Below are 14628 nucleotides of genomic sequence, written 5' to 3'. Positions count from 1 at the left end.
CTGTTTCGGTCCTATAGTTATGTACAATTGGAAAATAATGTTATTTCCATTCGCTGATCGCTTTGTTGCTGTACCAGTAATTATTTTTCGTACGCTACTTCTTCATAGTCTTCCACTACGAATCTCCTTGTCAAAGATCTTGACTCCCCAAACATCGTAAAACTGCAGCGGTCCAACCGTCTTGAATCGCAGGCGAGACCCTCCGTTAAACTCGTCATCGCTATCGCTCTCCGAGTCGAGGCCCTCCAGCGGGAGAGGCGGAAACATGTTGCCGTGGGGGCCCAGAGGTGTCGTAACTGGGAATTTGTCCTTGCTCTTGCCCTTGGCCCGCTTGTTGTTGTTTCGCTCATCTGGGGCGTCGTTGGCCTCGTCCGACGGCCGGATCACTCGGTCAACACGATCGTCTTCCATTGCGATCCATTCTAGCTTGAGCTCTGGATAGTGCGACAGATTGTCTACAATGAATCTCAGGATTTCTCTAACAACCCAGATGCAAGTATCATTGTTGCGGAAGTGTAAGATGTTGATTGCGCGCAGGCTAACGAGACCAGAAAAGTATTGCATGAAAATATGCTGCTCAGGTTAGCTTTATGTAACAAATGTTTATAGAGATCGGTTTGACTTACCACAGCCTGAATATTCATGCTCAGTGCCAATTCCTCGAGTTTTCGTCCCTGGGTGCAAATGAGAATCATCGTCTTCTCATTACAGTCCCAGCGAGTGCCGCTGGCTTCATCCTTGATCATCAATCGCCTAAGGTGGCCAATATGCTTCTTGAGAACAAGCCTACGAATCTGGTCCATATTTGCAAAGCTCGGCATGGAAAGGGTCTCGGGCTTGCTCTTAGGGCTGCGCTCGAGCAAAAATAGGTCATGTATCTCCTCGAGCTGAGAGGCAAAAACGAGGAATTGATTGCACACGTTGTCTGTGAAGATGCTCCTCAACGGCAGCGGCCGCACCTTGTTTGCCTTAGTGAACAAAGACCAGATGGCCGCCTGGTCTCCAACATTGAGAAGGGTGATCTGCTTAAGGCACGATAGATTGATGGTCTGCGACAAAACGGATGCCTTGACGGGGATAAGGTAGATGCTCAGGGATGTGAGCATCAGGCCTCTTGTGCGGCGGACATAGTCGCTCATGCTCTTGGTATTAACGCCTGCTGCCCGGCGCTCCGACTCATCCATCTCCTCCTCGATAACCTGGATTTCGTTCTGGAGGTCAGTGACCATGGCACTGAAGCCCCTGAGTTGGGCGTCAGCATCTTTGATCTGCGTATGATCTATTGCCGAGCCTTGAGCATGCAGGTCGTTGATTTTCTTCCCTATGGCTTCGCTCTGGTTCCGGAATGAGTCAAGTTTGGTCATCAGGTTCTCCAAGTTGACCTTGTGTGCAGAGGATTGAGTGGCGTTGCCAGGCGTCATGGAGGGGGCTACGGCCGCATCAGCCGCTGGTGTAGGAGTAGCAGAGCCAGAGGAAGAACCAGTTTGACCAGGGTCTGTTTCAGAGGTGTCTCCTTCCACAGGCTTGGAATCGGTACCATCTGGAAGGCTGGAATCCTCGGCTTCTTCAAAACCATCCCCAAGAACTTCGATATGGGCAATGTCGATATCTTCAGGAGAAGCGTCGACGCCGTTCCTCTTTGGTGCCTTGCTAGACGAACTTTCGCTAGGCACCGTCGTCTCACTTGCCTTGGCACTAGATTCCTCTTCAACTTCCTTAATAGGGGGAGACGTAGCAGTTGTCTCGTCCGCTGCAGTTGAAGACTCGCCCTGAGATACACCGTTGGTGGTGCTTGTTACAGCCTCCTGGTTTTGGGGGTCTGGCTGCCCGCCAGTCAGTGCTGATGTATCGACAGAATCTACATAATTCCGCGCCGCCTTGGCTATGGTATCAAGCATATCTTGCGCAGAGGCAGAGAAATTGGAAGATCCACTGGTAATCGTCATGAGTTTGGTAGATGCATTCTTTATGGATTCGATGAATGCTTCTCGAACATCTGCTGCCGAAGCCTCCGGTCCCTTCTTATCATCCTCTTGCTCAGATTCGACAGTGTCAGCTTTACGCGGCGCTCCAGGTGGCGGTGAAAATAGCTGGAATATTTTGCCAAGGACGGCTTCTTGAAGTCTCCGCTCCTCGTATACCCTATATGACTTGGAGTCGAAGCTGCTACCATTGTTGTTCTGGGTAGCTGGGAGAACCTGGAACTCGTCCTCGACATCAGAATCGTCTGCGTCGGAATCAGGCGGCGGCTTACGCGCCCGGCTTGCCAACCCATCCGAAAAGGATAGTTGTAGTTCAGTAAGCGTTGAGCTAGAGTTCTTGATGCAGGCATTAAGCTCGCTCACGATATCGAGGTTTTCGATATCCAGCACACTGAGGCTCTGGAGGTTCTTGAACCCCGAAAACGTAGATGGCTCCTTTGCACCAGTCACACGCTTCCCAGTCTTATTCTTAGGCGCTGACTTGGACGACGGCGGTAGGAGAGAAGGCGGGGGACCGCTGACAACAGGTGGCACGACGCCCGGAGGCGGAGGCAGCAAGCTGAGAGGAGCAAGCGGCGGAATGCCTCCCCAATGGTTTGTCGATTCTGGCTGGGGGTGAGGATCGATGGAGACGGGCAGCGGGGGCGGCTGTACGTAGTATGAGTCTCCCGCCTGCATCCGTATATGCAGCTTTTTCAGCGATGCGATTCTATGCAGTTCGCGGTAGACAGGTCTGCTGAGTTCCACACGGATGTTCCATCTAAAGCGCCGAGACTTAGCATGCCTCACTGAGACGAAACCCCCCGATGATTGGGATCTTGGGTGCAATTGGGCAGGTTCCAGACGGCGACTCACCGGAAAACCTCAAGCGATCTGGCTTTTCTGAGTGTAAGGTGCAGGAGCGTGTTTAGAAACTTGCCGCAACTGGCACTATACAGATAGGATTGGTAACAGCACTCTCCCTTAAGTCCAGCGCTGAGAGTGTCCATGGATAGATCCCTCAGATGCTTGGCATAATCATAATTACTGGTGGTGAAAGTATCAAGACCGCCGGCAAGACCGTCGATGGGAGAGTCGAAGTTGAGGTCGTCATCGTCGGGGAAGATGATGTGGAAGTTCCTGTATAGCTGAGCCGAGGCGAGTTCGTGAAAATGGCGGGAGACGAGAGCAAGACATATCAGATCGCTCTGGGAGCACTAGATGAGAGGACCAAGAGGGCACACGTAAGCATGGGGATGCAAAATGGGTGGGAATTTTCGGAATCCTCTGGAGAGATGAGCTTGAAACAAGGGACTTCGTACATGTGAGATGATTTCCCGCTGAGTCTCGGTGGGCAAGTCGACAAAAGTGAGTCGCTGCTTGTTGGGCTGGGCCGCCACCTCGTCGCCGGCATCGCTCGTGGCCATGATGGGATACGTTGTGAGAGCGACAGCAGGCAGGCGAGAGGGCGACGCTGGTGAGAGGAAGCGCGCTCCTCAGGGCCTCAGACGATGCCGGGAGGAGATGTCTCGACGGTTTGGACGGTTTGGCAAGGCTTGTCGGCCGAGAGCGCGCAACCTGCCGATGGGAAGTGGCGAAAAGAGGAGATGCGACGCTAGGACGACGGAATGGGATTGCGGCGCAAAGAGGCTACAACGTGACCCGGCGCCGAGACTCGAGATTGACCGAATAAAAGATGCCGGTGACTATGCTGGTGTTGATACTGTACTGCCGCCGATGTAGGGATTCGAGAGACGGGAAGACGGTGATATTCGGGGTTGCGACAGCACCAGATGGACGGCGAGAGGAGAGGAGAAGAGAGTTAAGAGTAGAGCAGAGCAGCCACAGCGTAACGAATGCTGTCAGGAAACCCGCACAACAGCACTGAACAAACGGCAAGAGAAAGTAAGTTGGAGCCAAATTGGCGTTGGTCGGACAAAGGGCAATCTGCGGCGCCTTGGCGGGTTCTCGGCCTTTGTTGCAACTCTGTTCGTCTTGCTTGCGTTGTCTCTTCGTTTGGTCTGGCTGGAGTCGGCCAACATGGATGTGGATGTGGGGAGGGAAGTGTTGAAGAATCAGAAGATGGGCCAGGCGGGTAGAGGGGCCGGCCAGCGGGGTGGATGCGAGGACAGGCGACCGTTTAGGCGGCTGGCGCTAGTTTTTGGAGAGTTTGGCCCTGTAATTATGGGGGTGTGCTGGCTTTTGGGCTAGGTAGGGCCGGGGCTGGTTGCACTACAGCAGAGTGGAGGGTTAGAATGAAGTAAGACGGCGACATACGGCTGAACTGGAGGAGGGGAGGGGCAGAAGAGGCGGGCGGGGCTTGCGGCAAGTTTTCGTAGGTGCTTGGATCTAACTTGATTGTATTGAGTGAGGCTTTGACAATTGATCGTGCTACAGTACAGCACCATAACCGGAAGAGTTGATTGATGGTAAGTGTCCAGAGCTGAGCTGAGGGCGTTGATTCACGGCATCTTTTCCCATCTCGACCCCTGTGCAATGTCAGCGCTTGAGGGGAAAATGTACAGGTACAGGTACAAATAGCCGAGGAACAATGTGCGAGTACCTGCGTTGGAGCTCATTCAGCCACTCGCCACTGCAAACAATCCATTGGATCCCCCTCTCGAGACGAGCCAGAGCCGTCTATTGGCCACAGTCCAGGTCACAAGGAGGTCATTGGAAAGCCGAGCTGACGGAGACGGGGCCACCCGTCTTGAGTAAGTAGGCCATAAGTTGAGGGGACATTTGATGTTGAGGCGAGTAAGTCGAGTACCTGTTACAGTACAAGTGCAGAAATGACGCCCGACTTACTGCTTCACGATGTAAACAATTGTCGCCGGTATATAAAGGATTGGTGTCTGCTGCCTTGCTGCAACTGTCCATGGCTATTAATATGAGCCAAGCTGCAATTTAGTGAGTCATAGCCTCCTTCGACTAATGCACTCTGCACATCAATAAGAGCACAATTGATCCTAGTCATGATCCTGTAAACACACACTTACACACACTGTATTTTGTCCACCCAACAGCAGCGCTCAAGTCACCAGTACATGGATCGATTGCTGTACCAAGCAATACCTGAGGCAACAGCACTGATTAAGGTACCTGTTGATATCCTCAGTTGATGCCTTCTACATCTCCTTGACATCAACACCTCTCTCTCTGTATTACTCATTTATTCACCACTTACAACTTATCAAGCTCAGACAAATCCTACAGCAATTCAAACCCCCCTGGCAAAATCAAATGCAATGCAGCCCGGTTAGGCAATTGCCGAGCGGGCCTGGCATTCATCGCGCCACATGTCCTGCTTTAGCCGCCCCCATCCATTTAATCGCCCAAAACACGCGTTGAAGCTCGTCTTTTCTTCTGCAAGCTCTTTACGGCATTTCCCTCCCCATTTCCCAAACGAGACGAGACTGCAAAAAATGCCCGCATCTGCCTAAACCAGTGTCACTGCGACTGGGGAACTCTGCTCTGTGCACGACTATCAGCATTTGAAATCACTCGCGCGTACCAGTGACCTCGCACGGTGGCAACTGCTGGTGCCAACAACGTGTATCAGTGACACGGCAGAGCCCCCGTGAGCCAAGTGGGCTGTGCAAAGCAAAGCAAACTGGTTCCGTCTCTTTTCCAAACCGCTAATGCAAGTGCAGTTGTGTCTTGGCCCTTAAAAATAGCCATCTATGTCAACGGCGGTCCCAGCTCAGTCTCTCAGTTTTCTCCAACAATCTTCACCGTCTGCTTCAGCATCGTCCAGCATCGTCCAGCACCGCTCTTTTCCTTGTCGCTCTTTGATGATGCGTGGGTAGCTGGAGGAAAATCAAAAGAAGGAAATTTGTTGCTTCTTATTCGTTTTTGCATTCGATTCTTTTTTATTGAGTTTCTTGCAATATATTTGCGGCTCCAAGCTGAGACGTCCATTCGTTCTCTTTACTTGCTCACTGAGCTTGAATCTCGCCACTTCATCCAACCACAGCTTGCCAAGCACCAACATCTCTTCCCTGTTGTCATCTTTAGCAATCAGGAGAGGAACCCAACAAACAGATTGAGATATAAAGCACACAAAAGAACATCACATCAATCAGACATCCACACCATGGCCGACACTGAGGAACCGCAGTTTAATACGCTGGCGGAGAGGATAGCAGCGCTGAACAAGCAAAAGAACTTTAGCAGCGTCGGCACTCCAGAGGCAGCTCGCAAAAAGCCCAAGCCTCCTCCTCCTCCTGGACGTCCTGCTGTCGAATCCCGAAGCCAAACTGCCCCCGTCGTGACCGTCAACGGCTCGGCTCATGAAGCAGCGCCGCAGCAGCCTCCGAGACCCGGCAGAGCAAATGCCGATGCACCGCCACCATTGCCTCGTCGCAACACACAGAATGCGACCTCACCAGATGCTTCTGCCCCTCCGCCGTTGCCATCGAGGACTGGATCCTTCCAGGCGTCGCCTGCACTACCACCGCGACGAACATCAACGATTACCGTTCCCAAACCCTCAGGACGGCGCAATTCGGCTTCATCAGAGGCATCGATGCAATCTACCATGTCGTCTCTGTCTTTGACCAAGACCATCTCTTCTACTACGAGCAATGGATCCAACGGGACCGTCGTGCACAAGCTGCCACCGGTTTGTGATATGAACAGCTTGCCTCCTCTCCCGCCTACAAAACGGGAACTAGAGGCAAAGGCAAAGGAAGAAGCTGTCACAAGACAGGCGGCCATTAGAGAAAACTCCGTGAGGATGGCAGCCAGACAGAGTGTGGACCAACCACCGAGCCAGCCAGCCAGACCTAGCCTCCCTCCCAGACTGCCATCCAGGCCAGCTAAGCCCCAACCTTCGACGAGCACGGAGACTCTACCAAAGCCAACGCCAAAGCCTACACCTGTCACTGTTCAGATACGGGGATTTGGGAGTATGACTGAGCCTCCAAAGATGCCAGCAAGGCCCAAGATTGATGCCGCGGCTGATGACGGGCCCCCTCCGATCCCAATGGCCTCTCGTCCATCAGTGGCTCAGATCCAAGCCATTTCCTCCCGTGCGTCACCAGCTCCGCCAGCATTGGCTAATGATTGCTGGGTATGCCGAGACTGGAGCGGACCTGATGCCGTTGCCGCCCAATATCCAAGAGAGCAGCTCCCCCAGCATGATGTTGTGGGATACCTTGCCCGTGTACTCTGTGACCCGTTCCCGTCATACAACGACAAGGCAAGAGCCATCTTCACGTGGTTTCATCACAACATCATGTATGATACCAAGGCATTTTTCAGCGGTAACATCAGAGGTATGACACCCGAAGAAACAATACGCTACGGTGCGGCTGTGTGCCAAGGCTACGCGGAGACGTACAAGGCCATTGCCAACAAGGCCGGCCTGGAATGTGTTGTCGTTGGTGGCCATGGAAAGGGCTATGGCTATACTCCCTTGAAACAAGGACAAAGACCACCACCTCCCGATGCGACTGGTCATGCATGGAACGCAGTCAGGGTTGATGGTGGTGTCTGGAGGCTTCTCGATGCCTGTTGGGGAGCTGGCCACATTTGCGGAGCCAACAACTTATTCAAGAAAGAGTTTAGCCCCGTCCAGTTCACCAACAGCGGCGAGAGGTTTGGCCGTACCCATTTCCCGTCTGACAGCAGACACCAGTTCCGTGAGGATGGCCGTACAATCACTTGGGAAGAGTACATTGTCGGGCGCTCTCAGGGTCCGCCGGTGGAAATCTTTGGTAATTGTGGCCAAGAAGGCATTGCTGAAGACACTGTTGAGCCTGCATCAAAGCAGATATCCGTCAATAGCGGCCAAGTTGTCCGATTTCAGTTTGCACAGCTATGTGAGCACTGGAAGGCGGAGAAGCACGGCCTTGGGAAGCCTTCTCTGTTTCTGCTGCAGATTCATGGCCTCGATGGCCGCAAAGATGATTTTATTCCGATTGAGACGGATGGCTACTGGCACTGGGCCGATGTCCATGCTAAAGACTTAGGAGCGCCAGGGCAGTCGGTCATGGTGCTGCAGTTGACATCGATGGATGGACAAGACGCACGAGGCGTGACAGCTCAGCAATATCTTGCCAAGAAGGGACGGGTTGCGATGGCCTGGGCGTATGTGGCCAAGTGGGATTTGGTTTAAGGTTATGGCGAGAATAAGCATAGCAAGAGAGGGAATTTTTGGACTTAGTAAGAGACTGTGGAATAGGGAAGACGGGTTTGTGATACCATTTGATGAACGATATACTGCACTTTAGCTAGCCCTTGAGTTTGAGGATTAATGTAGCAGGTAAAAGACGAGAAACGTCTGGGTAATGGTATTCTGGAAGGATATATGACGAGACTTGGTGAGTTTACGGCTATTGTATGCAATCTTGTGATGATTGCTTTGATCTAGCAGTAATCTATATCATTTATTTTCAAATGTCCCGTGCAAGATGATTCAGCTTGTTCTATTTGTTCGATGCATGTCTAATGATATTGTATTAGATGCCTCTATCCACACCCCTAACTGTTCCCTCAACCCCCCCATTCACCTTCTGCATCCTCTTTCCCTCATCTCCACCCTACTCAGCACACGCCTCCCAATCTGACAGTACTTGCACGTGCAACACCCCCCTCTCCCCTTGGAATTGATGACGAAACGCCACTTTTCGCTTTTCCGACATGCTGGTTTCAAAAAGTTGATCGACGTGGCAGAAACGGCAGCAAATCAAACGGTTCTTATTGTTGTTTTCTGGCTGCCCCCTTTTATCGCCATTGCGGTTGCGACATTGTCGTTTGATGGAATTTAATTGGTTTTTATTGCGCGTTTCAATGGTTTGATTTTTTTTATTCTGTTTTATAATTTCTGCTGTTATAGATCTTTGCGACGAGCTGTTGAGCTCCTCGAGCTACTACTCACTTATCCTCAAACTTGCGCCTCTACAACACCCAATCGCCAACACCCAACACCAAACTCTCACCAAATTACAATGCAACCGGTCCAATTCACCGCCTTATAAAGAAACCCTCTTCACACACCGTCAAAAAACCCCAACCATGGCTCCCTCCGGCTCCCCCCACGCCTCCCCAGCAACAAGCCTCTCCCGCACCGAAACCCTCAGCCTCGTCTCCCTCTCCGGCGCCTCGCTCGCCATCCTCGCAAACACATTCCACGGCGACGGCGAACCCCTCATCGCCTCTCTCTCACTCTCCCTCGTCGCGTTCTCGCTATGCTATGCCATGATCCGGTGGCTCGGCCCGACCTTCATCAAGGCCGGCTTCCGGGGCCGCGACCTGAGCAAGGTCAATAGCGCGGAGCTGCCAGAGTGCATGGGCGCTGTATGTGCTGCCGTGTATCTCATTACGGTGATTATTTTCATCCCGTTTCCTTTTTACAAGGACATTGTTGCGGCGACGAGCGGAGGAGGGAATCGGGATGTTGTGGTGGAGATATATCCTGCGAACGAGGGACGGTTCTTGCATAGATTCCCTCATAACAAGGTCAGAAAGATATCATTGAACCTCTACCATATATACACACAAATGAGAACAGATATGAGATATACCAACCCATTTCTTCATCTCTTCCCCTTCTTCTCTCTCACCCTAGATATAGAATATGCGTAACTGACCATATACACAGCTCGCCTCCTACCTCGGCGCCATCATCTCCCTCCAAACCATCGCCCTCCTCGGCATCGGCGACGACCTCTTCGACATCCGCTGGCGCCACAAGTGGTGGATCCCAGGCCTCGCCTCCATCCCCCTCCTCGTCGTCTACTTCGTCGACTTCGACGTAACCTCCATCGTCATCCCTGTCCCTCTCCAACCCTTTCTCGGCGACCTCCTCGACCTCGGCGTCCTCTACTACGTCTACATGGCCTGCGTCGCCATGTTCTGCCCCCAGAGCATCAACATGCTCGCAGGAATCAACGGCATCGAAGTCTCCCAGTGTATCGTCGTATCACTGCTCATCGCCTTCAACGATTGTCTCTACCTCTTCACTCCGTATCCTCATCCCGCGACAGACTCACATCTCTTCTCGTTATACTTCTTGCTTCCTTGGATAGGCGTCTCCGTCGCCCTGCTCGCCCACAACTGGTATCCCGCAAAAGTCTTCGTCGGAGACACCTACTGCTACTTCTCCGGCATGGTCTTCGCCGTCGTCGGCATCCTCGGCCACTTCTCCAAGACGCTCGGCCTCCTCCTCGTCCCCCAGCTCTTCAACTTCCTCTACTCGTGCCCACAAATCTTCGGCCTCATCCCCTGCCCGCGCCACCGTCTGCCCAAGTTCAACGCCCGCTCCGGCCTCCTCGAGCCCTCTATTACGCCCTGGTCCCCCGATCGACAGCCGCACCCTCTCGTCGGCAAGGCCCTGCACCTGCTGCACCGCCTGCGTCTCCTCCGCGTCACGACTGACGAAGCTGGCCTCTTCGTCGAAACGAGTAATCTAACGCTCCTCAACCTGTGGCTCGTCTGGCGAGGTCCTCTAAAGGAAAACCGCCTCGCCTGGGAAGTGACATTGCTACAGCTATTCGTGGGCCTCTTTGGCCTCTTCGTCAGACATAAGCTAGCGCTCCTCATCTTTAAGGAAGACAACTGGGGCAGCACAGGACAGCACTAAACCACCAAGCTTACTAGAATCTCACAATTTCTACACATGTATATACTATTCTAATTAGACAAGCAAGCAATGGGATACCACACAAGATTTAAAAACATCCATCACTACCCGTAGAATGTCATGAAAAAGACTGAGTGAGAGTCCAATTTTCTTTGCTCATAGTTCTATCTGGCTACCTTATACTTTGAACCCGATTCATCACAGAACTTTGGTCCCAAAACTCGAACAATCGTCTGTTCAAAAAAAAAAAAAAAAAGATCAAACGGATTTGTCTGCCATCCATTATTTCACATGTCGTCGTCTCAACCCAGAGGCCACACATAAAACCCAGTGTCCTCATCCCATCCGGCCGCCGAGCAGGGAATCGAAAGAAAAAATGAAGGATTCCCGCTCTACCAACCCGTATCCCCCCATCCCGTCCGTTCAACCCAACCTCCGTCCAGTTAAAATTCATAAAGATCAAGATGATAAAAGTACACAGGACCCTCTCCCGCCCCCCCAGAAAACCCTAGTTTTTAAGTGTTGGAAAAAGCAACCATGTCCTAAAGTTACGCCCCTCCTCTTGAGAAAAGAAAAAGAAAAAGAAATAAATAAAATTCCCCGGCCCTAGTGTCCAGCAGACTCCTTTTTTGTATATCCGGAGCGTTGGGTTGCCTTGAGACGCCGTTGCCTAGCACCAAAAACTTTGGACCAGGTCAAGGATTCAATATAGCAGGTAGCGTTGGTCTTGCAAGTTAGAACTCCCTGCGTCGACCTTGCGGCTCGACATCTCCATTGGCGCCAAATCTTTCATTTCCCAAAATCGTCGTCTTCCCTTTCCCCTAAACGCCCAGTAAATAGAAAAGAAGTGTAAAGTAAAAAGTAAAAATAATGATGGGCAACATATCCGAGTCGTCCATTGGCCTTGTATAAAAATTTGAAACAACTCCAACCTCCATTTTTGAGACTCGTCCAATTGATTTCCCTTCATCCATCGAATGCGGTACATGACTAATCGCGAATTCCCGCCATGAAAAACACGAAATGAACACAAACATCATCCTATCCTACACATTTCATGGGTGACCGTTTGTAGTGGCGGCGGCTGTCGCTGTAGGTGTAACCACTGCGCCTTCGACTTTCTCCATAGTTGCAGACTCTACATTCTCCAGCTTGATCTCATCTGCCTCTGAAGGGCTAGGCTTTGTAGAAATGAGGCTCAATGAGGGCTTCACTGCGGCCTTGTTCATCCTGCTCTTGGTGTAATCGCTAAGGCTCAGCTTCTTCTTGATTGGACTTGAAGTTGCAATGGCTCCGTTGACGGTTGCGTTGATGCTAGAGATGATTACTGATTGCACAGCAGAGCTGCTTGCCGATAGTGGCGTGGTCGTAGTTGAAGCAGTGGCATCGAGTGCGGGCAAGGTGGGCATTTGAACTTTAAGCTCAGGTGCCTTTGGCTTCTCTGGGGTAGACTCCGCTTCACCCGGAGGAGCTGCTGGTGCTTCTTCAGGGGCAGGTAGAGGGGGCGCATCGTGCACTTCCGCGTCTTCTACATCTTGAGTTGGGGGAGGAGACGGAGGCGGCTGAGTTTCCTCTTCGGCTTTTGGTGGGTCCAATTTCTGCTCAGTCTCTCCGGCATCAACGTCCATGGCGTCAGCCGTTGATGGCCGCGAGTCTGAGATGGATGATGTTCGCTTGCGGTCCTCTTCAGCGCGCGCTCTGTACCTGTTGTTGAGGAGTCGCTGAGAAAGTGAAATGATTCGCTTCTTGCGACAGGGGAGTTCTTGCGGCTGACTAAACCACTCGTCGTCTACGGGATCCGTCTGAATGCCCATGTCGCAGTAGACGGGTCGTGGCGATGCGGATGATTGCCTGGCTCGTATGTCTGCTGAGCCCTGGCGGACTGCAGTAGATTTAGAAGAGGTTCCAAGATTTGGTGATCTTGAGCTAGCAGGCGAACCGGATTTGCTTCGGGAGGTGGTGCTTGCATCAGCATAGCTGCCAATGTGAGGGGTTGAGCCGGTTCTGGATTTTGATTTGGAAGACGTCGAGGCTGTTGTAGTGTCTGATACCCTCTTCTTCTTCCTCGGTGGTTGCTGCTGCTCTTGTTCCATACGGCGGAAGGAGTCTTCCACCATGGCCACCTTGCGCTTGTCACGATCTGTAGGTTCGGTCAATATCCCTAATTGATCAAAAGAGCCCTGGCGCAGCGGAGTTCGATCCCTGCTAGAGGGCTTGCTCCGTGCCGGGACCGACCCATCTCGGCCCTCACGCTCAGCGTGCTCATCGACATGGCCTTCACTGGCAGCACGACTATTTGTGGCATGACCGGTGCTGCTTGGTGAGATGGTGTGGGCCTTTGTCTTGCGTGATCTCTTCTTGTTGCCGCGGGACTGGCTCTTGCCGTATAGATAGTGTCGATGGAATCGTGCGAAGGCGCAGTTATTATCCTGATCACACGCGCAACCCCCATATTCTGACAATATCCGGTCGATCCAGTTGGAGATGGCTGTATACTCTGACTCGTCGAGTTCAAACTCATCTTGCGCTGCGCCATCATCATCGCTGAGGCCCAGCAGATGTAGCCAGCGCTGAGAGACGCTCTTTTCTAGACGAAAGTCCCACGGTAGAGTAATCTGCTCGCTGGGTGGGATGTATCGGTCGCTGACGAGCCAGAAGTGGTAGTCCGACTTGTTGATGAGGAAGGTGTCCAGTTGAGCGTTGGGCTTGCAACTTCTCCGAACATAGCGGGCCAAGGAGCCTTCTTTACGGGTGTCGATGTAAAGTGGGAGAATAGGATGGAAAAAGACAAAAGGGAGGGGCGATGAGAGATCAGCCCAGAGGTTATCACTGTCTGCACAGTAATCCTTCTGGAAGCCAATCTCGCCATTCAACTCGATGAGAGGCACGTCCTTTTCGATGGAAGACGTCGACTTGAGAGAGCGCCAGAGCAGGGTAGTGCCATTCTCCAGCGCCTGTGTGGCGTCCTTGATCTCAAGCTTCGGTCGCTTTCTCTCAAGAGCAGGCAGTGCGTCCTGGAAGACCTCTGAGTGTCTCCGGCCGACCTCCTTTTCCAGAGCAGAAGGCGACTCTAGCCATCGTACCAGAGCGGTGGGGATGGCGAGGTTGGCAAATGCATTGGAGCGAGCGTCGGGCACGTCGTTGTATAGGGAGCAGAAGCTCTCAGAGTAGTGGTGGATTTGAAAATCGTCGGGGAGGTCGGGAGGAGTCGTGGCGGGACTCGGAGGGTGCGTAGGATTCGCCCGGTTGTTCCCATACGAAGGGCTTCGCTTGGAAGGCTGGGAGCTCACGGACAGGGAGGGTCGGTGGGAGGTTTTTGATTTCTTGGCTGGAGGAGGGTGATGGTCACCGTTGTGGCCGTGCTTGCCGCCCTCTGAAGCCGCGTGGATACCGTTGAGAAGAACTTCGCTAGGCTTGGTTTTCTTCTTGTGGCTCTTGGAAGGGGGTCGCTTGGTGGATTTTTTGTCGATGCTCTCTGGCTCTAGGATGGTATTCCTGAGCCGTAGAGTGCGCTCGATCGCCTTTTGTCGATTCAGCGGTCGGGGCTTGCAGTCGGCACACGAGTGAGCAAAGTCCTCTCGGATGGCCTCCTCCCGATTCTCGGGATAGAAGCAATCAATGTGCTGCCATGTGTCGCACGTCTCGCAGTATATTGTGTTTCCGTCGTCGTCAGAGAAATTGCAGATACACTTGATTGTGTAGGGCTCTTCCTCTGGCGCCTCAATCTTGTGGGCGACATCGTCGGGGCCGGTCGGGCCTACGAGCGCGATGTGGTTGGCCTGGGTGGAAACTGCTGCTTGCGTCGACAGCGGAGCTGGCTTGTCTGTCATAGTCCAAAGGAGGACCACGCTGGGTAGTCGATGTCGCAAGGGATGCGTGGATTGATTATTGTCGCGGTCTTGAGAGCATGACGGCGCCGATCAAGACGCGCGCCGGATGAATGAACTGGAGCGTCGAGCGGTCGAGGATCGCGACCAGCCGCGTCATACGCCGGAGCGGAAACGATGGCGCAGTCGAGTCTTGGACAGGCGGCAGGCGGCGTCTGGGCACTTGAAGCGTCGTGATTTGGGGATTGACTCA

At 52.7% G+C, this 14628-nt stretch overlaps 4 protein-coding genes across 4 annotated transcripts; 2 read left to right on the top strand and 2 right to left on the bottom strand.

Annotated features, from left to right (window-relative positions):
* Positions 1 to 102: 102 nt before the first annotated feature.
* Positions 103 to 3388, bottom strand: T069G_01177 (f-box-like domain-containing protein; the record flags this gene model as incomplete). Its single annotated transcript, XM_056168387.1, has 6 exons — positions 103 to 573; positions 627 to 1495; positions 1538 to 1715; positions 1800 to 2742; positions 2838 to 3178; positions 3284 to 3388. The coding sequence occupies 6 exons, from the start codon at positions 3386 to 3388 to the stop codon at positions 103 to 105; spliced, it is 2907 nt and encodes a 968-aa protein (XP_056033703.1).
* A 2669-nt stretch (positions 3389 to 6057) lies between these two features.
* Positions 6058 to 8082, top strand: T069G_01176 (transglutaminase-like superfamily domain-containing protein; the record flags this gene model as incomplete). Its single annotated transcript, XM_056168386.1, has 2 exons — positions 6058 to 6843; positions 6892 to 8082. The coding sequence occupies 2 exons, from the start codon at positions 6058 to 6060 to the stop codon at positions 8080 to 8082; spliced, it is 1977 nt and encodes a 658-aa protein (XP_056033702.1).
* Positions 8083 to 8981: 899 nt separating this feature from the next.
* On the top strand, positions 8982 to 10548 carry T069G_01175 (glycosyl transferase family 4 domain-containing protein; the record flags this gene model as incomplete). The annotated part of the gene is made up of 2 exons (XM_056168385.1): positions 8982 to 9425; positions 9568 to 10548. 2 exons carry the CDS (start codon positions 8982 to 8984, stop codon positions 10546 to 10548), a joined length of 1425 nt encoding a protein of 474 aa, XP_056033701.1.
* Positions 10549 to 11603: 1055 nt separating this feature from the next.
* On the bottom strand, positions 11604 to 14378 carry T069G_01174 (PHD-finger domain-containing protein; the record flags this gene model as incomplete). The annotated part of the gene is made up of 1 exon (XM_056168384.1): positions 11604 to 14378. The coding sequence occupies one exon, from the start codon at positions 14376 to 14378 to the stop codon at positions 11604 to 11606; it is 2775 nt and encodes a 924-aa protein (XP_056033700.1).
* Between the last annotated feature and the right edge of the window lie 250 nt (positions 14379 to 14628).

This window comes from Trichoderma breve, chromosome 1 (genome assembly GCF_028502605.1).
Source record: "Trichoderma breve strain T069 chromosome 1, whole genome shotgun sequence".
Lineage (NCBI taxonomy): Eukaryota > Fungi > Ascomycota > Sordariomycetes > Hypocreales > Hypocreaceae > Trichoderma > Trichoderma breve.
Note: the sequence above shows the minus strand (reverse complement) of the source record. Positions and strands in the feature narration are given on the sequence as shown.